General features: G+C 37.7%; 1 protein-coding gene across 1 annotated transcript in view; it reads right to left on the reverse strand.

Annotated features, from left to right (window-relative positions):
- hcn1 (hyperpolarization activated cyclic nucleotide-gated potassium channel 1) overlaps window positions 1-23,429 on the reverse strand; it is a 122,182-nt gene that overhangs the window by 15,855 nt on the left and 82,898 nt on the right. The window contains exons 5-7 of the mRNA XM_066710777.1: window positions 19,551-19,697; window positions 15,010-15,250; window positions 5,970-6,134 (exon numbers count right to left, since the gene is read on the reverse strand). Coding sequence (XP_066566874.1) covers window positions 5,970-6,134; window positions 15,010-15,250; window positions 19,551-19,697 — 553 coding nt within the window. The remainder of the gene's footprint in view (window positions 1-5,969; window positions 6,135-15,009; window positions 15,251-19,550; window positions 19,698-23,429) is intronic.

The following is a 23,429-nucleotide window of genomic DNA, read 5'->3' on the forward strand; positions in this document are numbered from 1 at the left end:
GGGGAAAGTCATGATAAATGGAAAAAGTAATGATAAGAAATGTGTTTTTACACAATTTTAGACAACTGACACTATACTCTGTATTGTATCCTTTTAAATCCTATTGCTGAATATCTATGTCAAAATCTCTAGATTTGAAAACGAATTGATCAGTGAGAAAAAAAAAAACATATACACTGATTTCTTGTTGAATCAGGGAACTCTTTGCCACTAAACTTATTTAACACATGTATGACACATATGCATATGACCATCATACTATGCCCAGGACTAAACTCAGGAACTAAACACCTCTGGAGCCTCTATATGTGCTGCCAACCCCTTGCCAGGGGCCTGTTTAATCGGGCAGACAACCTCAGTAAGTTAATTTGTTGGCTTTGTGTTATTTTCTGCTGATATTTATTATTATTATATATGAGTTCATGTCTTTCATTTTCTTTTAAAAATAAATGACCTGAATATGGGACATTACCATCAATTAGTATGGTGTAATCCAGCAACAGACGGCAACTAAAAAACAGCCCTGGACTTTTACCAAGACCGGTCCACCACAAGACTGATTCACCCATGTGGATACTCCACCACAAGTTACTGTCAGGCTAATTCTGCAACAATTCACCTTGATGCACTAAAATTACGAGACCGTGTAATACTTATTGACTGGCCTCTACTACTTATAAGTACAAATACATAATACAAATACATATATCCACCCTGAAAAAGAGAGTATCCCTGACAGTGTCCAACACCGGTTTCGTCTTATTTTTATCGCCATTTTAATTAATATTTTCTCATGGTGAAGCAGGTAGTCACATTTTCTCACAACTTTGATTGGTAAAATAATTATATTAAGTAAATTTGTTTCTACAAAATCAAGACTTATCTCATAATGTAGAAATCCACATCATTTCTACAACATAAAACATAAGCGCTTTCTACATTTTTCTAACAACATGTAGAATAGTGTCCCCTCAGCTTAATAAGAATTCTACATAACACATAGTGTATTTTCATATTGATGTTGTGTTATATGTCTCCCTCCCTGCCTACCACTTTGCCTACAGCCACTGCACTAACTGCTTGTGCTAGACTCATTGGCAATGCTGTTGCTGTCTCCTTCTTCTGCTACTACTAGTTTGAACCAGGGCCGGGGCTGTGGCATCCTCCTCCTGGTTAACTTCCTACATTTGGTTGCATCTGACTCAAGGGACGTTACTTTTATCTCCTTAACATTTCAACCCCACTTTTGCATTTTTACTGTATTGCTTTTCCATTATATTTTTCAAAAATTAAGCGGTAGCTATTACATCAATGTCATGTGGCTTTGTCACTGTCAGTGGGTGTGTGCACGAAGGAAGGGGCTAAGGGCTGCAGTCGCTGCATATATATATGCATATATATATATATATGTATATATATAGTAGAGTGATGATGGGTTTGATCATAGAAAACCGCTATGTGCCTGCACGTTTCCACTCTTTACTACCCACATGACCACTGGAAGCAACAGACAGCTCTCCCAGCGTCAGGACCATGGACAGCAGTACGTGCTCCTAGCAGCAGCACCCTGGACAGCAGTGTGGACATTTCAACAAAACAGCAGAGAAGCACACGCCTGCTGCTAATCCTCTCAGTAATGAACACACACAGGTGAGGGTCATCACACAGGGCTGTATAACTGAGACCTCTGCCTCCCTTTCCTTATGCCTAAGTAGTGTGCTGATGAAAGGACAAGGAGGGCGTGCAGGTGAGCAGAGAAAGGAACAATTGAGCAGAGAGAGCATTAACAGAAACAAAGGTAAAGAACCTGGACTGAAATTGGACCCTGCAGGGCAAAGAAACCTTTACATTGGATGACAACCGTCTCTGGTAAAGACCCACTGCCGGTGACCCAACAATTGGACCTTGGAATTGCCCTTAAAGATTTGCTGCTAGTTAGCCACCCAGCTGCTTTGAGAGACATTCCTTTCTTTTTGTTTGCCACCATTGTAGCTATTTTTTGGTGTGTGCAATAAACACTACACCTAAACTCTATTTTGCACATTCATCGGTGTGTAACTGTGACTAAAGCTCCACCCACTCACCAGTGCCCATCTGGTCAACCCCTCTACCCACTACCAAATATATATATATATCTATATGTAATTTACACCGCTGCTACAGATGGCTAGTCTGCTATTTGTATCATCTCTTTTCAAAACAATAATTTAGTGTCAAACTGGATATAAAAAATTGTATTGTTAATATTATTAATATTAGTAGTAGTAGCAGTATTTCAGATCCTGTATTTTGATTGGAATCTGTTTTCTGAGAATGCAAAGAGCAAGTTAATATTGAAAAATCCTATATTATTCACCAATTTACTGAGGAAATCTGTCCATAAAACAAATATGAGCAATGCAAGTGTAACACACTGGAAATATTAATACAAATCATCTGTCATGAATACCTGATTCAATATCAATACAAAATATTGTATTTGTCAATGTATAATTATAATGGGATGTCAGTTCTCTTTTCACATTGTATTATTTTGTCCTTACTGTAAGTGTTGCCATAAAATATGAAGAAATTGTCTTAGAGTCTATCAACTCTGTTTGTATACAAATTACCCTTAAAACACAGATACAACGATACATAAATACGTATTGTTATTCTCTTAAACAAATGTATCCATGATGGGAATAATACTAACATGTGAGCATGCTGGCCAAGTCTAACACAAGTATGGATCTTTTCATTCAAAATGAACAGTATAGTCATGCATTGGATTTCAAGGTCATTCAAAATAATTCAACTAAATATTATAAGAAATAGATTTTGATTTTTTTTTAAAACACAACAACAACAACAACAACAACAACCCACAAAACAACACACCATTCCCAATTATGGATTAGAACATATTTTCAAATGTTATTTTCAGGCAACAATCAAGACATCTGCACTACTGAGGACACTAACATAAAAAGGGAAAATATAATTTCAATTTTTGTATCTGCAATCAGATTTCAATTGAATATAAAATGTAAAACTATACATTCAGCTTTGCCTCAGTAAGAATGTAGAGAAGTAGATATGTATGGTTAATATAGGTATCAATTCTAAAATGAATACAACGCATCCAACACATAACTTTATAGTTAAAGTCAACTTAGCATGAAGCTATAACCATTACGTCAAGATACCAATAACAGCACATCTTACAAGCTTAATTAAACTTAATCTAGCAACAAAAATGGAAATTTAAGTATTTCTTTGTCCCTCCACCACCTTTATTCAACCACATGTTTTGTATTCCCAAAGCAAGGATTTCACCACAAAATATCTCTGAAAGATATGGTATATTAAGTGTGAATAATCCAAGGCATCCTGCCCCCCAGCAACCTCCTTATGAACAGTAATTTAAATAATAACCAAATACACAAGAGACAATGTGCTGCTGCTTCATAGAGCTGGTCACCCATTCACAAATGGTGAGTCAGCGGCCTTTAGGATTTAGTTCAACCATTCAGGTTTTCTTTTTTTCAGTTTTTTTTGTTAATATTATTATTTATTTATAATTTTTTTATACATTACTTTCCTTCTGTGAATATTGGAATTTGAATAAGATGTTTACCTGCTGCCTACTGGCCTCCCAGGACACCCTTGAAAACGAGATGTGCTCATCTCAAGAGGCATTCCTGGTCAAATAATTTTTAAATAGAGATAAATAAATTGTGCAAACATGTTATTTGTATCAATGCATGGTATTTTCTTCACATTTTTACCAGACAAGCACTAAACCAAATGCAGTCAATATACAGTACAATTGGCACCGACCATGACATTTTTTTTCCTCCCATGTATGAGACAATACCCCTTTAAAGTTGATTTCTTTAAATGAGAAAAAATGGATGAATTAATCCATAACACTTTTTGTAAAGTGTTATTTTTCCAAGTTAGTTTCTCTCAGTTAAGATGAGCACATGAAATATCTTATTATTGCAGATATGTATCAATATGTAAGTCATTACTAAAAAGGGCAAATGTAATCCACGGAAACGCTTGTCAAAGGCATTGGGTGTGGAAAATTTTCGCACCTTATTCTTATGAGCAATAGGGCAATAAAGTTAGTTTTTTAGAGACTTTTCCAAATTTCTTGCCCTGTTCAGAAAGTTTATGGTTTCAACTAAAGGACAGACACAATTAAGCTTTTACATGCATGTAAATACGCTGGACTCCACTGCTTAATTTATGCATACCACAGATGTTGTATTTTATTTGATTGTGTGGTGAACATAATTTGTTACCTTTCTCTGGTTTAACTAAGGAGAGAATACAAGGTGTGCAACTTTTTATAATCAAAACAACCTACAAGAGCCTGTCATTTCCTATAGTAAATAAACAAAACAAAAATAAATCTATCACAGATAAAACCAAAACCGAAATACTGCCATTCGCATGTGATGAAAATATGCTAGAAATAGAAACACATGTTCTGCAAATTTTCCATGAGTTTGTTGCTGTCAGTTATGCTTTATGCATAACATTTTCATAACCATCTATATCGCAGGAACTTACATTTCTAAGGGTAGAAAAGGCTTACCTAATGACCACCGATACATTTGAAATATCAGCTAATAAACACTCTTGGGGGCAGTCAGCCACAGACACCTTCGTGATCACGTTTCAAGTCAAACGGATAAAGACAAAGGCTAGTATGGGCATTACATTTGGGAGAACGACTGAGAACGAGAATAGCTTTTGCTCCAGTTTAAAGTACTCTGCTAAAAACTGAAAATGTAACTGTGGATGTTATAGTACTACAGTGAAAACTACTATATGTATTACAGTGATTACTCCAAAAAAAAGGGACAGCTTTCCTGAAGCCTGAAAATTCAAAATTCAAATTTTATTGAATAAGGGAAGCCAAGCTTGGCATGTTGGCAAAATCAGAAAAGGAAAAACCACACAAATTAAGTCCTTTGTTTGGAGTGAAGTAAGCAAGTCTTCTGAAACAAGGCTAGGAAAAATACATACAATAGAAAATGATGCTTTATTAAAAGATGAATTTCTAAATCTAGTGAAACTACAAGCATAGACTATTATTTGCATACTACCCCATATGATTATATGTGGATGTCCTGAAATTTTATTTGTGGCAGGCAATCATTCCAGTTTAAAAAACTATTGTGCAGCATTTGTGACATACTGCTGATAGATATAATGAACAATCTAAAACTGTTGTGCATTTAAGTCATCCAATTAGCACCCCCTCAAGTCCACATTGCTAGTGTTATCCAATTAAATTTAACAATTGAACCACAATTTTAATAGTTAAAAGTTTAATTAGGAGAAATTAAAATATATATATATACTTTTTAGGACCAAATGCCCTGGGTGTTTTTACATACATGTGCCCCTTTTTTAATATATATATTTATATATATTATTTTTAGAAATCTTACAATAAATTTCAACAGTCATTTTTCAAACTCATTAAGTCCCCATATACATCTGGGATGCTTAAAGATTGCTAAATAAACCAAAAACAAAAAAACAAAAAACATGTCTGAACAACACTGCTTAGTATTAGGGAGAGCCACATTATAATGGCAGTGGTCCTCACTGTAAGAATTAAGTGAAATGAGGCATTTGACTCCCTTAATGCATTACTTGATGAGATCTTAAACGGGGTTGCTGCTCATACCCAGGTGTACAGACGAATGGAGCTGAGGCACATGCAAATGAGGTGAGCTTCAACTCCGGAAGGTCAGGTGACTGTGAAACCAGGGTCTACCTGATGCTCTCTTTCTGACTGCAGCATGCACGCTTTTTTTTTATTTGTTTTGCTCCAGGTGAAGCAGTTCATACGAAGCATGCAGCACAATGCCATACAAGTGCAATAAAATAAAATATGTAACAGGCAGAACACAAACGAACAAACAAACAAACAAACAAACAAACAAACACAAAGAGTGACTCACCAATGCGGTCAAGCCTGTCAATGGCAACGGTTTCAAATGCCCTTCTCATCATTGGATATTCCTCCAAAACTTCGTTGAAATGGTCCACTGACAAGGAATATAAGCGGCAGTAGGTATCGGCTTTCACACTGGCTGTGCGACGCCCCTTGGTCAGCAGGCATATTTCTGTAACATAGAATAGAAAGTTAGCGAAAAACAGCTAAGAATATCACGCTGACTAAGACACAAGCTTGGAAGATATTCCATATGTCCAGTTTTATTTTGTAAATTAAGGGCCGGAATCAAATCAAAATCAAAACCTTGACCAACCCGCTAATAGCAAACTACAAACCTGTACATCATAGCGGTTACATCTCTGATTAGAAGAAAGTGGCATCTCACTGAAAATGAAGCCACAACTGAGTACAGTTCTGTAGTTTTCTATTAGCTGGTGGGTCAAAGTTTAGATTTAATCCCGGCCTAAGTGTGGAGATAAATGTATTACTGCCAGATCTCAGAGCCTACCACTTTCTTTATTTTTTTTAATCAAAACCATAATTTTTAAATACAACCTGGTTTAGGGATGTATATTTCAATGATCAATACACTTTTATTGTTTTCATATTTTGCACTTTAGCACTTTTGATCTGAATGTCTGTCTAAAGATCAATTAAAACGATAATTCATTTTGTAATCCACATTTTGGAAAATATGTTTCCTGCTTTTTATACAGAGAGTGACTCCTTTTTCTCTTTAACTGATGAATACAAGCAGAGATATTTAGTTCCCTAGCCAATGAGTCTTGCAATCCAGTTTCCTCTCAGCTGTTTATGCTATACTGTCTGTTTGTTATTCCCATTTTTAAATACACTGGAATATCTGGTTACCATAAAATAAGTATTATAAGTATTATCTCATATATCCCAAATGTTTTTACCACCTGAAAAAAATATTAATTAATTTATTAAAGCCAGGAATGTGTATGCTAATTTTGGTCAGATTCAATTTTCAATTTTATTTTTCTGCTTTGATCTTGAATTCCAGAATAAGCCCATTTGACAATCAAAAACAAACAATATCAACTAACTTAGTCAAAATCAAATGTGGTTCTGAATACAAAATACAATGCACGTCTTATACCTTACAGAGGGTAGAAGTGATATCATAAAAAGATTAGTCATAAAATAGGGCTGTCATTTTCTAGATCGAAGGAAAAAATAATAAATAATAAATAAAAACAATAATTCTTGATGTACCTATGCACACATTCCAGAATCAAGAAGCAATTGTCAGAACTGTCACTCAACTGCAAAGCATGCAGCTGCCATTTAAGGATGGTTTGAGCTTCTGGGAGTATTCAGTGCATAAGTGATATTAGATTTACCTAATGAAAGTATGTTTATAAATCAGGTTGTTTTACATAATTTGCTTGTTTAATTTATACTGTTTGAGAGTTTCCCCAATTATCTAGGAGTTTAACTTCATCAAGGGATCAAGTTTGCATTTCAGGAGACTTGTGTAACAGGGTACCCCAGCGAAGGGTGATTTTGGTTCGGTAGTGAGCCAGATCACCTTGATTGGCAATAAGTGAGAGTGTCTCCTTTCCCAGGTTGAGTAGCATTGTTCTGCTTGCCCCCTTCAACCCCAGCCAATAGCTGTGTAATACAAACTGATTGACTGCTGACCGAAAGGCTAAGTGAACAGGTCCAAGGCAATTAACGTATTGCATTACCTTAAATTAAAGTCTGTTTCATGCCTCCGTGGAGGGTACAAAGGTTTCGGTTGACTGTTATGATAAAATTACAATAGACTTCCCTAAAGCTCATGCATTATGAACATTAGAAAATAAATGAATGACAAAGGAGATGTCTTTCAAGCACTTCAATTGCTATTGCTATTAAAACTAATATTCTGTGAAGAAAGTTTTTCAGTTTTGGAAGTACCCTTTCCCTTAATCATAGAATGCCCAAATGGTGAATTATTCATTATAGATATACATAAGACAAACTAACAAACACAAATCTTTACATTTGTACATTACTATAGCAAACCATTGTATCATCGTATTCTAGTGTAGGAAATTACAGTCTAGGCATGAAGAAACTATGTGAAAGCATAGTCAAATTGACTATATAATGCTGGAGATAACTCTGCAACATCACTATGAAATGTACCAAGAAGGAGTTGGGTTCGGTGTTATTCTCTCTCATAAAAAGATGACACCAGATGACGTGAGCAGAACACAACAGCATAGAAAACAAACCAATTCACACTTACAAACACACTGCAAGTTCAAGCATCCAATGTTTAGTATACAGTTACATTTTTTATAGTAATATATTTCTAATATTTCAGGCATCTTAAGGGTCAACTGGTTGGGTTCTATAATTTAGATATTGCTGATTTGGACCTGGACTCTTACAAAGCTACACATGGATAGGATGAGCCCTTCTGGGGGTGCCTGGGATTACAGCTGGCTAGGTCTCCCATAAAAACAACCCCTGTGGCTTACTGGGCACCTGTGAGCTCAGTGTGTTTTCAGCGAGAGCTACATTTTGTCCTGCTTACAATGCCATAACTCCAGTTTGTGTTGTGGACTGACAGAGCGAAAAGAAGCGGATGGCATGACACATTTCACAGGATGCTGATTACATCTCTGCCAAGTTAATACGATGGTGGTATTGGTGAGATGAGTTCATTATCAATGCGGTAGTTCAAAGTTGAAAGTGCATAAAAGAAAAACAATAACCAGTGATTTGTACATTTATGCAAAAAGGAATTAATGGCCTTGTGAGTTATACACAAATAAAAAGTATTTTAAATATCTACATTTACACCTCTCTTTTGATACAAGGAGATTAAAATAAGCATTACTAACTGAAAAATGTATACATCTGTTTGTTTTTTAATTACCATTAAGACATCAAAACTAAGTTATTTTAATCTTTTTATACAGGGGTGCAGTGTAAGGTGAAGGTGAAGGTTTTTGAGTCTTGTACCTGGATGATAAATGTGACTCAGTGAAAGGGGACAGTACAGCATTATGCAGTGCCAGCTGCTGCCAAGTCAAAGCTGATCTCGTAATACCTTACTCATGCGAAGGGTAAAAATATCACAGACCATATGGGGAGCTGATACTAGCAGGTTGGTTGGCATCACTACATGCCAGTGTACTCTTCATGCCTGAAACAGGCTTTGTTTAATTTAATTTAAATTTGCTTTTGGTGGAATGCAGATGTCACTGAGGGGAGAATTATACCGTACAAAAAAACAAACAATATTATACAAATCAGAGACCAAGACAGTGATTACCTATTGTATAGGGGAGGGTTTTTTGCATTTCTAAAAGGACCAAGACTGTAGCTTTACCTTCCCACCTGGCCCCTGGCTTTTGAATGTCTGCTCATCATCTGATGTTGGATTCATTACAAATCATTTTGATATGTTGTGCCAGCTTCAGAGTGAAATTAATTCCAGTGGTCTTGGCCTAGCCTTTGGTGCGCACATAATCACTGCTGCATCCACCAGTAGCTGATATCTAATTTGATCCCTTACGCTCAGTGAGCATGAAAGAAAAGCTTGTGGAGAGTGTTAATATTACTTGGAGGCAGCTTAGGGTACCCAGCTCCTCTGGTAATGCCTACTTCATCCACTGTTGAAGTGTAGCACCCACCTGAGTGATACATGACAGCACACTTTGTTTCCTCCAATATCTCACCACACTGCAGACAAGGTGGAGAAGTGAGCAGTTATTAAGCCAATTACACTAGGGGGAGGATTTGTTTGTAGGTAGGCCACATTGAAAAAACCTGAAATTAAGTCTTGAATAGCTTCTCCACCATACATCTACGGGGCATTGGAAGCTCATACCAATGGCAGAGTTGTGTGCATTAAAAATTACTAATAGACAGGCCAACTTCATCTAGTCATTTGTCAATAGTGTCAACATTTGTCAAAACTGGCAAAAACTGACGCTAAGGGCAATACTAAATCAAGACTTCAAGCAACATGTAAGACACAGTAACTGATGAAAGTTTAACTTCCGGCAAATGGAAGAACCCCTTTGTCAAATCCCTCGTGTCCCCTGATTGGCACAGCTGAGCCAAAGCTAGCTGCCATGGCCCTGGTCGCATCATACAAATAAAACATGTAAGGAGACACTGTGGAAACAAGCAAAAGCAAAATCTGCGACCAAGAATGGGAATTTAAATGGAGATGTGGCTCAAAGTTTTAATCTGGTTTAAGCCATGGTACAGTTACCAAAGTGGTAGTTAACAATATGCCAAGATTAATAGCATGAACAATGCTTCAGCCTCTTATTCTGTCTTAAATCTATCTTGCTCTCAAACCACAGCCTTTGGCAATTTATTACAGCTGATATGTACAGCTGATATTTAAAGGAAATATTTATTTTTGTTTGTTTTGAATTATTGAACATAATTCTAATTTCATTTTATGAAACTTGAAGACATTTACTATACATTAAAACACATTTATAAAAAGGCCTGGACCAGCTACTTGCGGTATTTTTGTTCTTCCTTCTATCCTGTGCAAACTCACCATCAAGTACAATAATTTTAACTTGTGATTGGCACAGGGTTATAGTTTTGATTTTATCCAGGCCTTAGTTTAATGCATTGATATTTCACTTTACAAGATGGAGTTAGCTTACTGCAATACAACTAAAGCCATAATTAAAAAACAAAACAAAAATACAAATTGCAAATTCCAAAACCATTACTTGATGGTAGCTTTACATTTAGTAGATACAAGAAGGAATTGAAAGGGTTTCATTTTTATTTTATCTTGGGCCAGTAAAATACATGTGATTAACATTTAAATGTATTAAACTTCTGAAAAGATAACAAAACAGAAAAATAAGGTTGTGGGAAAATAGGTAATTTTTGTGTATTATTATTTATGGAGATGGAAAGGTAGCGCCGCCCCGCTTAATTAAATGAGGCCATCTCCGCTAGGGCTGCTGGGAGGTAAACTAAGGCGGTGTATAAGTCATTTAAATACTTGATAACTGTGTACGTAAATTACAGTCATTACCGTTCTGTACTTTTATTTACTGTTTATTTTCCCCCTGTTCTGTATGCCTGTTTCATGTTTGGTAATTGCTCCCTGGGCTCCAAATAGCCCCTGCCTTTCTGTTGCATTAAGTTGAGTTCTTTGTTAAGACAGAACATAAGTGCATGTGAAGAAATAAAGAGCATGTTTACCTCTATTGGTGTCTGACTCCTTGTTTGGACTCAAAAGGGTTTTAGCAGTGCCAAAACTATTACATTGGTGTGAGAAGTGGGATACATGGATCACTCACCGAATGAGTTGACACTAAAGAGTCAGCTGCAAGCGAGGCTAGAGGACTTGGAGAAGGAAACTGCCTCGCTTAGCCTCCAACTCCAGTGGGAGCAGTGCCACTCTTTCCCCAGAAGGACCAGCAGCGGGCACTGGGGAGCAAGCTGGCCAGAAGACAGGGATCCCGGATGGCCGACAATGGGGCCTGCCTGGATGATCCCAGCAGAAGGCACCACCAGACCACGAGATTCCAGAGGAACAGCAGCACCGGGACAAGCTCTGATGACTGCAACGGAGGGCGCCGCCGGACCAGATGGAGATGGAGACGCTGAGACCCGCCCTGATGACTGCAGCCGAGGGCTCCACCAGGCCATGAAGGGTGCAGCATGGGCTGGACAATGGACTACAGAAGAGAGACAGCTAGCCATGGCCCTAGATGTCAGAGCTCGACAGGCCCTCCTGGACGCGCCAGAAGAGCAGCGACAAGACTTCGGGGACCTCATCCCAGCTCTACAATAGCGATTCGGAGCTGGGGAACAAGCTAACACCTGGCTCGAGAAGCTGACGGCCTTGAAAAGGAAACCGGGAGAGAAACTGGGTCCTTAAGCCCTTGCACAATACATGGTTTGGCAGAGTTACCTGGGGTTCCCGCCTTCAGTCCAAGTGGAACTCGTCTTCCTCCAGGTGCTATCCCCAGAAGAGCTCCATCACTACATTGGGCTGGTAGCGCCCACCATGCTCGAACAAGCCTTACAGCTGGCGAACCATACAGAAGGGGTGTTCGGCGCCACCCAACCTCAATCCAAACCAGCCCACACTGTGGCAGCAGACGAGTCTGACGAGGAGGAAGTGGCCTGTGCTACGGAGCTGGCCCCCAAGACCTGTGAATTTTACTGTCAATGCTACAGCAAGAGAGGCCACATAGCCCGGGTCTGCCGGGCACCGTAGCCATGATCTCGAGCCAAGCCGCCTGGAAATGACTCAACAGCTGCGATTGACGACACTGTAGAAGTGGGCCGGATCGCACAAGGTCATAGTCTGGATCTCCCTTGCACAATAGAAGGACAAACCTGATGGGGCCTCATTGAATCCGGCTCCACCATCTCTCTGCTACACCCCGGGGCCATCACAATACAGGGGCAACATGAGAGGCGACCTCGCTGAATCTGAGGACCGTGACGGGGCAGAAGACACAGATGCAAGGGAATATGCAGATGTGGGTGGAAGTCGGCAGCCGGCAGCTCCAGCACAAGTTCTGGCTGGCCCTGATCCGTGAGGCCTGTATCCTCAGGCTAGATTTCTTCACCAACCTGGGGGCGAAGCTGGACTTCTTATCGCCGCAAATCACATTCCCTGGTGGTGGCGTCAACCTTCTTCCATGCGCCGGCAAGGACGGAGCCTCTCGGCAGGCCACCGCCTCTATGGCCGTGAGAACTTGACGCCAGAGGAGACGGAGAAAAAGGCCCCCTGCCTCTCCTGAAGCCGATGACAGCAAGCAGCAGACAGCCGCACCAGCTTGCCCCATGCCCCACGAAAGACTGCTAGGACAACCCCGGGGATGTAAAACAAGGTACCCCCCAGAAGCAGATGACTGCATGCGGCAGACCGCCACACTGATTCACCGGACCACCGGCAACAGACGGCAAAGACGCCCCCTGGGGAATGAGCGGATGATCTCCCCTGAAACAGACAACAGCAAGTGGCAGACTGTCTTGCTGGTCTGCTGGGCTACCAGCAATGGGCAATGAAGACAGACCCGGAGGAATCAAACAATTGCCCACGATGCAGACCATGGCACAGCTGAGGGAACCCTGTCCGGAGTGTCAACAGAGACTGAGCAGGTGGCAAGCACCAGGGTCGATGTGCTGCAAATGGTGCACAGTCAACCGGGCACGGGAAACTTAGGAGCTGCTAAGACTCTGCAAAGGCTCCTTGAGCGTTTCTACTGGGGCCAGTGCCACCACAATGTAACGCACCATTGCCGGACATGCGACGTGTGTTGGGTCCAGAAAGGCCCTTTCGACTGACCCCGCATGACAAACCAGCAGCAACAGATGGGGACACCGATGGAGCGGGTGCACGACCTCACCCACACCCACCTCACCAGCATGGGCGTCCAACAGAAATGCCAGTATGACCAGCACAGCAGGGGTCCTGGATTCATCGTGGGAGACTGAGTCTGGGTCTATAACCCGCACTGTAACAAGGGACTGTCTCCTGAGCTTGCCCCAGCTTGGGAAGGCCTCTGCGAAGTGCTGGATGCGGTGGGGGCAGTGTGCTACTCGGTGTGAGGCAACGCCGGGGGTTGATGTTGCGCCCCGATCACCTGGACCCCATCAATCTTCCCAGACCCCTGCCCCACCAACAGAGAGTGGCCCGGCAGCTGAGTTGGAGGAGTCTGGGACACCCAACACAGCTACCACCACCAAGGAGAGAGGTACCTTTGATTGCAGCCTGACCAGACTGTTTGAGGCTGCCGGGATGGTCGGCCCTGAGAGGGGGACTGTGTAATGGAGATGGAAAGGTAGCGCCGCCCCACTTAATTAATATGCAGCCATCTCAGCTAGGGCAGCTGGGAGGTGAACTAAGGCAGTGTATAAGTCATTTAAATACTTTGATAACTGTGTACATTAATTACAGCCATTACCGTTCTGTACTTGTGTTGTTTATTTTCCCCCTGTATGCCTGTTTCATGTTTGGTTATTCCACATTGGTACAATATGATAATGGATAATTGTTTCTGGTGTAAAATGTATAAAGGCAAACAAGTTAGAGTGAATACATTATAATAATCCGCTTTTAAAGACCCTGAAAATCCACATTTAGAGTTATTTTTTTTATATATAATGTTAAAGACAAGAACAACTGTCCCCTGTGTTTTTGTCTGTACATAAAAAAACAGATGCTGAACGGAGGGTAATGGGAACAGTGATTTTTGGGACATGGTATTATCTAGTTTAATCTCAATGTTATGTAACAATATCTACAACATTTAGTGTTGGCACAACTTGGGCTGGCCAGGATTTGAACCTACAATCTTTCACATTAGCAATGTGTGTCATACCCACTGAGTCACTATAGCAGCCTGTGGTAGGAGGGAAGATACTACTATGTATTTAGTAACCACTACAAAAGTCTGAACAAACCCAGTAATTATTTCAGCACTGCATTTGGCTGAGATTTTCCCTATCCACTGGCTATATATACATGGAAAACAACAGGACTTCCTCATAATGAGACTACTAAATGCTTTCTTCCTGACCAGAGAATGGGTGTCCTAGAAATATGAACAATTTACAGTAACATACCATACATTATTTAAGAATACAGTCATATTCAAATTATATCATAGCAAATTCTTGACAGTGAATGTATTCACTTTTTTCATAGTGCAGTTACCTTTCATACTTGCAAGACTTCCAAATGATCAGAATGCAGAATTCCTGACATTTACAAGGCAACACAAACAATCTAATAAATTCATTTTTGAGCTTTTCATTTTGTTTGTCTGAATTTTGCTCAGTAGAACAGGCAGTATGTTATTTGAACCATATTTGACAATTGGAACCATTAGATATATATTTATTCCAAGCACTGAATTTTTGTTGATTTTTTTTTCTAAAATTAATTTCTTAGGTAATTTTACTTTAAGGGGGAATAAAAATATATGAAAGTCTTAATTAAACATGTTATAGAAGAAGAAGAAGAAGAAGAAGAAGAAGAAGAAGAAGAAGAAGAAGAAGAAGAAGAAGACACAAACCTCCAAAATAAGAGCCATCTGTAAGTTTCATCTCCTTGTTCAGTTTCGTGATCACACTGGCGACACCGTGTTGGATGAAATACATCTTTTTCCCAACAGTCCCCTCTCGTATGATGTAATCGTTAGGCTGGAACACCTCAAATTTCAGCTTACTCAGCATTCCCGTCACAAAATTGGGATCCGCATTCGCAAACAAAGGCATGGTTGCCACAAGCTTCCGGCAGTTAAAGTTAACTATTTCCTGAAAACATACAAACAGGACATTTCAATGAAATGTTAGTGTTAACCTTTAATACACCATGATCCACAAGTTTTTATAAGCAGGTTACATGAAAGCAGGGTCTCTTCTATATGTTTATTAATCTTGATTTAAGACCATTTAAGTGTCTGAGGGCTGTAATTTACTTTCGGGAAAGACCAGGATATGTATTTGGATTACACATTTTTAAACAATGATATTTATGTGACTTTTCTTACATGTGACATATATATAGTCTACAATGTCTTGAATTCATTTTACAATATCGTGAAACTGGTGGCAAAGAAACAATAAAGACAAATACTAAGAAAGACAAATGGCTGAAATCACAAGTTAAATTGCAGTATGTTGTTAACATGCCTCTGGAAAATTTATGAGGGAGCATTCTCAGAAAAGACAGCGAGACCAAAAATAGAAAATGTCAGCTCAATCCAGGCATTGATTTCATATAGACACTTTATATGCAAACATTCCTAAATGCAGTTATGCTTTAAGTTTTTGTAAGAGTCATTTTCATTCTTGCAAATGACTCAATTTTAGCCATTACCCTTGTTAACCCATACATAGTTGCTTCATTGTGATTGTCAATACACAAATTACATTTATTTTAAACAAATTTCCATGTTTTGAGATGGAGATTCAGTAACCCACTCATTAATACTTTTTGTTTTCAATTACTGTGACCACAAGTAATAATGATTAAAGTATAATGATTTAATTAAGACTGAGCACATAACCAAGCTACTTTATTGACAATACACAAGCTTACATACAATACTTTCTTTTGATGTATACCACTTACGAATACTACAAAACTATTATGATTTTTTAATATAAATTATTCTTTCAGTATATATTTCTCTATTTTAAGCACAGTGTATTTAAGGAAGATTTTTTTCCTGTTTAAAACAACGTCCATTAAATTATCCTGCATTATGCAGTTACTCTATTGTGGAATAGCTTGTGTGCAAAGCTGAGAAATGGATAGACAGGAATGCAATAATTATTTCCATGATAAAAAAAAGAACGAATTCCATAAATCAACTTGAACCTGTGAGATATTTAATTAACAAGCACAGACAGAGCCAATGAGATGGTGTATTTTTATTGTTTTCAATATCAAAATGTAAAAGCTTTGCAGGTATACAGTTCATCCGGAAAGTATTCACAGCGCTTCACTTTTTCCACATTTTGTTATGTTACAGCCTTATTCCAAAATTGATTAAATTAATTATTTTCCTCAAAATTCTACAAACAATACCCCATACTGACAATGTGAAAGAAGTTTGTTTGAAATCATTGCAAATTTCTTAAAAATAAAAAACAAAAAAAGCACATGTACATAAGTATTCACAGCCTTTGCTCAATACTTTGTTGAAGCACCTTTGACACCAATTACAGCCTCAAGTCTTTTTGAGTATGATGCTGCAAGCTTGGCACACCTATTTTTGGGCAGTTTCCAGGACCTCTCAAGCTCCATCAGGTTGGATGGGGAGCATCGTTGCACAGCCATTTTCAGATCTCTCCAGAGATGTTCAAATCGGGTTCAAGTCTGGGCTCTGGCTGGGCCACTCAAGGACATTCACAGAGTTGTCCTGTAGCCACTCCTTTGTTATCTTGGCTGTGTGCTTAGGGTCGTTGTCCTGTTGGAAGATGAACCTTCACCCCCGTCTGAGGTCCAGAGCGCTGTGGAGCAGGTTTTCATCAAGGATGTCTCTGTACATTGCTGCATTCATCTTTCCCTCGATCCTGACTAGTCTCCCAGTTCCTGCCGCTGAAAAACATCCCCACAGCATGATGCTGCCACCACCATGCTTCACTGTAGGGATGGTATTGGCCAGGTGATGAGCGGTGCCTGGTTTCCTCCAGACATGAGTTCAATCTTTGTTTCATCAGACCAGAGAATTTTGTTTCTCATGGTCTGAGAGTCCTTCAGGTGCCTTTTGGCAAACTCCAGGCGGGCTGTCATGTGCCTTTTACTGAGGAGTGGCTTCCGTCTGGCCACTCTACCATATAGGCCTGATTGGTGGAGTGCTGCAGAGATGGTTGTTCTTCTGGAAGGTTCTCCTTTCTCCACAGAGACATGCTGGAGCTCTGTCAGAGTGACAATCGGGTTCTTGGTCACCTCCCTGACTAAGGCCCTTCTCCCCCAATCGCTCAGTTTGGCCAGGCAGCCAGCTCTAGGAAGAGTCCTGGTGGTTCCAAACTTCTTCCATTTACGGATGATGGAGGCCACTGTGCTCATTGGGACCTTCAATGCTGCAGACATTTTTCTGTACCCTTCCCCAGATCTGTGCCTTGATACAATCCTGTCTCGGAGGTCTACAGACAATTCCTTGGACTTCATGGCTTGGTTTGTGCTCTGACATGCACTGTTAACTGTGGGACCTTATATAGACAGGTGTGTGCCTTTCCAAATCATGTCCAATCAACTGAATTTACCACAGGTGGACTCCAATCAAGTTGTAGAAACATCTCAAGGATGATCAGTGGAAACAGGATGCACCTGAGCTCAATTTTGAGTGTCATGGCAAAGGCTGTGAATACTTATGTACATGTGCTTTTTTCGTTTTTTATTTTTAATACATTTGCAAAGATTTCAAACAAACTTCTTTCACGTTGTCATTATGGGGTATTGTTTGTAGAATATTGAGGAAAATAATGAATTTAATCCATTTTGGAATAAGGCTGTAACATAACAAAATGTGGAAAAAGTGAAGCGCTGTGAATATTTTCCGGTTACGTAATATATATATATCACTAATATTTCTTCTGTGATAGTTCAAGCTGGCAACATCAAAGACATATTAGAACAGCAACTGTTTAATTCGATTTACAAATTCTTATATCTGTGGTATTCTGTCTCCACACACCCCTCATGCACAATTTACATTCTTCCATATTTCAAATGGAGATTTGAAATCTTAGAAACATGAGATAGCTAGATAGGTGGGTTAAAATTTGAGCTTTGCATACCTATTTTATTATTATTATTATTATTATTATTATTATTATTATTATTATTATTATTATGATTATTATTATTAGTAGTAGTAGTAGTAGTAGTATTTTTATTGTTGTTGTTATTATTATTATTATTATTATTATTATTATTATTATTATTATTATTATTATTATCAGTAGTAGTAGTAGTAGTAGTAGTAGTAGTAGTAGTAGTAGTAGTAGTTATGTGTGTGGCCTATTAGAGTTATTTAAAGTAATTAACTTAGAATCATGGTTTCATATGCACAAAATGGGAGCCACAGGGTGTTCTAATAAATGTGCACACTACTATATCAATCTTATACATTTAGCAGCACAGTTTGCATTTAACAGAAATTGTTTTCCTTTTATCTTTACTATTGGGATTGAAAAACTGCAATAGAGACTTGTTGTAAAGTTATACAAATCTCCACTGAAACATTACCACTGATGGGAACTTTCTTCATTAAATGAGTATCCGCACTCTTCACACTGAGGATTGTTAACATGAGTGAAGGCAACTGCAGCAAAGGTGGCAGGAGCTTTGACCCCAATCATTTACCGTGAATAATAAATTAGATACCAGCATCCAGCTCAGAGCTCCACAGGGGAACAATCTTTGGGCTTTATCTATTTAAAGCCTTTAGTTTATCACATGGCTGTTTTAAAAATAGACTGCAGCCTGCAAAATTTCAGGAATGATAAGATGAAATATTAACTGTTTTCTCACCTTGGCAACATCATCAATGTGCCAGTAACCTATTATAGAGAGTGCTTATTGATCTCACAAGGAATTCACAATGAAGACTGACTTAATGGGGTTATCTATGAGGCAAAGGCAAATATAGTAATTTTCATGCTATTATATATGCAACTGGATAGATTTAGTGGGTAGTGCTTTCTTAAGTTTATATTATACGCCCCCCCCCAAAAGAAAAAAAATATATATCATATTCATAACTTAAAGAATTTGAAAATGTTTGTTATCATGTTGCATAGAACAGAGCTACATTGTAAAGCCATATTGTAGTTGTTTTATGTATTATGTAATTATTCTACATTTGCCCTGCACAGATCTGCATCTCTCAGCATTTTCCTCTGCATTGTTCTATAAATAAACTATGATCTTAAAAATGATCAAAAGATGCCCCTTGGTTTAAATTCTGTGTTTTTTGCTGTGAAACAAAATGGATGTGTGGTTTATAAATGATTCCAGCTTCTTAATGGAATGGAATAGTTACAAAGTTACAAATCTCTAATAATGATATGGAGTGCTCTTGAATCTGAAAAGCCATCTCACCTCTTTCAGTGGATCATTTAACTCACTGAGAATATTCTCCTCGTCGAAGATCTTGCCCTGATAGCGGTGCTCATAGTAGTCATGGATTTTCTGACGCATATCAGCTGGCAACTTATGGAAGGACATGTACTGCTCCACTTGCTTGTACTGTAAAGATAGGAAAGAAAATAAAAGTAATTAAGACTCATGAGCACTTATAAAACAACTTGCTGTGGTTAGCAGGATAACCCTTATGACCTTATCATAGGTAGATTTGTATTTTGTCAGTTTTTCTTGTTCTATTGCATTGTATATGAAACCATCAATAAGGAAAATAATTCAGCCACATACCCTTACAAAAGCAGATGTGAGATTACTGAAATGTCGTACCTCTAATTCCTACAGTAAACACCAAAAGGCAAGTTCATTGCGGTGCCTCAGGATTTGTTTTGACTATTATCTATTCAATGTTTCACAATCCAATGTATAACAGTATGACTACAACAGTCTAGTTCATTAATAGCTAATAAGGATTTGTGTAAAGCATTTTGTTCTGTATTATGGTAGCTTTTTATAAATATGTTTTGGGCTAAGCAAGATTTGTATTACTTACTTTAAAAACATATCTGTAAATGTGCAGTACATACCAAGAAAACTAAAGTCAGATGCAGCACCAGAATACAACACATTCTTAAAACACTAGATGCCTTTAGTTTTACAATACTTATTTTCTCTTGCAACATTCAAATACAATTTGTAAATGGTAGCAAACCATAATTAGAGAAATCACTAATAACCAACAGAACAAAAAATGAAATAGGAAACTATTTAGGAATCATATTAATAGTAATCATGTTTTGATTAAACTATAGTAATTTAGTTACTGATCAATAATGTTCTTTCATATGTTCTTCTTGTCAACTTCCTGTCAGCATGTTTAGACATACAAAGGGACCAATCTGGCATCATTTTGTGTAGTGACAACAAAGCAGGTGGTGGTTGAGAGGGTCAGTAAAGGTAGCAGTCCCATAGGGACCACTGTGCTGCCTTGATTATGTTACCAATGGAAGATTCAGCAGACTTTTCACTGCAGACTGTGTGTCTATATAATGAAAGACTTACAAACACTAACAATGGCATAGAAAAATAATATACATCAATATTTGAATAGTAGGCAATAGTCATTTTCCACCTCCTATGCATTTAATCACTCAGAAAAATCTTTCACCGATTTGGGGAACCAAGCCTGATGTTATGGATAGTGTTTATTTTCCAGGTAGAGTAATTTGTAATGAACCCTAACAGAAACATAAAACACAGCAAGTACAATTATAATGCAGGATTAAATTATATATGGTAAACCACATGGAAATAACTCTAGGGCAGGATTAATTAAAAAATGTTTACTAAGTGCGAAAGTGAAAAGTTGTGGAAGAGACACAACAATGAATCTCGCAGCTCAGCGCCTCCCGAATTAAATCTACAATGTGAGGAGCTGTGAGGGGGAGGAGCCTGTTATGAGGGTGTTGAATATACATTGAAAATTGATTGGATTTGCAAATGGAATTGACGTGGAACTTCCAACGGTGAATCAACGTTGATGATTCAACGTTGGATCAACTTGGAATAATCTATGTTGATTCAAGGTTATATAGGCAACGTTGAAATTTCATTGAAAATTGGTTGGATTTGCAAATGGAATCAATGTTGTTAACATTCCTTCAACATCAATTTAATCAGCAAATGCAAACAACCACACAGAGAAAGAATGAGTGATGACAGAGAGTTAATCTTGGGGGAGAATAAAAGAAAACAACTAAAATACACTTTCTTGGTGTTAACTATACAAAAACAGTAGAGGAAAAAACATTGTACAACTTCAGGATGAACCTAGAACGAAAACTCCAAACATCATTTTTTTTTTTGCTGAAATTACTTTATTTTCATGTGTTAGAAGAAAGACAGTATCCTGCACATATTGTGTAGAAAATAACACAACATGTGTCATAGTACTAACACATTATTTCTGTAGAATTTCTACACATGTATATTAAACCTGAAAAACAGATTTTAAAAATGCTATCAATCTTTTTAAAACTAGTTCCATGCAACGTATGGTTAGAGAGCACTTTTTAATACACACCCAGTTCTTCCAATATGTTTTATACAGGTCTCCTGTTGAATTAAAGTTCAAGTAAAAAAAAAACTAAAAAACTATGCGCCAACATTTTTCAAATTTCAAATATCGCAACTGATAAAATATTTTAATTGTAGTTAATTTTTTGATAATACATTTGATTAATGCACACATAATACAGTTTTGTTATCCTGCACTGAAATATTTTGTTAGTAAAATATTGAGTTAAACTAGCCGTTAATGACTTATTTAAATTAACGAAACTCACAAATATTTTTCCTTTAGAGGAATGTGCTTAAATTCTAATTATATACCTTCATCAATTTCTACAGTATATAGCAGTTAAACATTCAAGCAGCAAAGACCCTTTCAATAGCCTACACAAAATATATATATACTCTTATTTGAGAAACCCTTCCTCCACACAGCCAGTGCAGTTACAATGGAGGCTCTTCCCAGGCTGTGTTCAAGTTTACAGTCTTTCCCGCTTTCATCTCATTGGCTGATTACTTGACCCTTTCCGACTCTGATTCGTCAGCTAAGCGGTTTGTCCATTATATATACACACACACACACACACACACACACACACACACATACATATACATGTATGTGTATTTATGTATGTATATTAACGGATATATATGTCTGTAAATCGGGTGATTTAATACCGCGATAGTTTAGCAGCGTGATTTCCATTCGCAGACATGCGCTAATGCTTCTGTGAGCGACTCCTGCCCTTGGTTGATCAAAATTCAAATTAAACTAAACAAAACAAAAACACATACTATATATATAAAAATATATAGTATTAAACATTTATAATATTAGGCTACACCTTATTATAATACACATAGTCTATTATTATCCAGTTTTGACCTTTGGAAGAAAAAATAATAATAAATATTTATATTTTTATATATATATATATATATATATATATATATATATATATATATATATATATATATATATATATATATATATATATATATATATATATATATATATAAAAAGCAGAACAAAATCCTGGGACATGGCTCTACAAAACTGTACATTATTCTACTGATAAACTGCCTTCTAACCCATTAGAAAATGATTAATCAATTAAACACCTTTCATTAAAAAAATAACCATATTTCTGCATAATTGAATGCATTGTCTAACTAGTGAAACAAAGGCACTTGTCTAAATTAAAATTGAGCTGTCAATGCTGTGTATGAGACTCTACTATTGCTAAATGGCACAGGTATATAACACTGATATGAATGGCAGTTGGCAGACTTATAAGCTAGTAAATAAATACTGCCTTTACAGAGAGCAGCTTGTAATCAGAAACCCCAAGACAGGTTCCAATAATAAATAACCTATAGATAACTCAAGGAGCATGAAAATAAAATTAATCAAACAAAATCAAATAAAACCTTGTGGCTCATTGATTTGTAGTCACTGCTGCATGATGATTAGACAGTTTTCTTTTAGGTAAATCGATTTACATTTGGTAAATAATTAAGTTTAATGTATTTTTCTTTTTCTTTTTTGACGTTTCAACTTTCAAATGGAGATCAGTGGCAGTGATGGCATTTTGCCCTGATCCCCCAGATGGGGTTGGCATCAGATTTATAAACACATTGATCAAATATTAAAACTGCCTTGCTAATCCCTCTTCATCTACCATGGCAGTTGTATAAAACATGCATGTGCTGTACTGCAGATGTCTCCTGTCAGAGTGTGTTTCACAAAATGATGCAGTTGGTACTGCA

This window comes from Amia ocellicauda, chromosome 8 (assembly GCF_036373705.1).
Source record: "Amia ocellicauda isolate fAmiCal2 chromosome 8, fAmiCal2.hap1, whole genome shotgun sequence".
In the NCBI taxonomy this organism is placed as follows: Eukaryota; Metazoa; Chordata; class Actinopteri; order Amiiformes; family Amiidae; genus Amia; species Amia ocellicauda.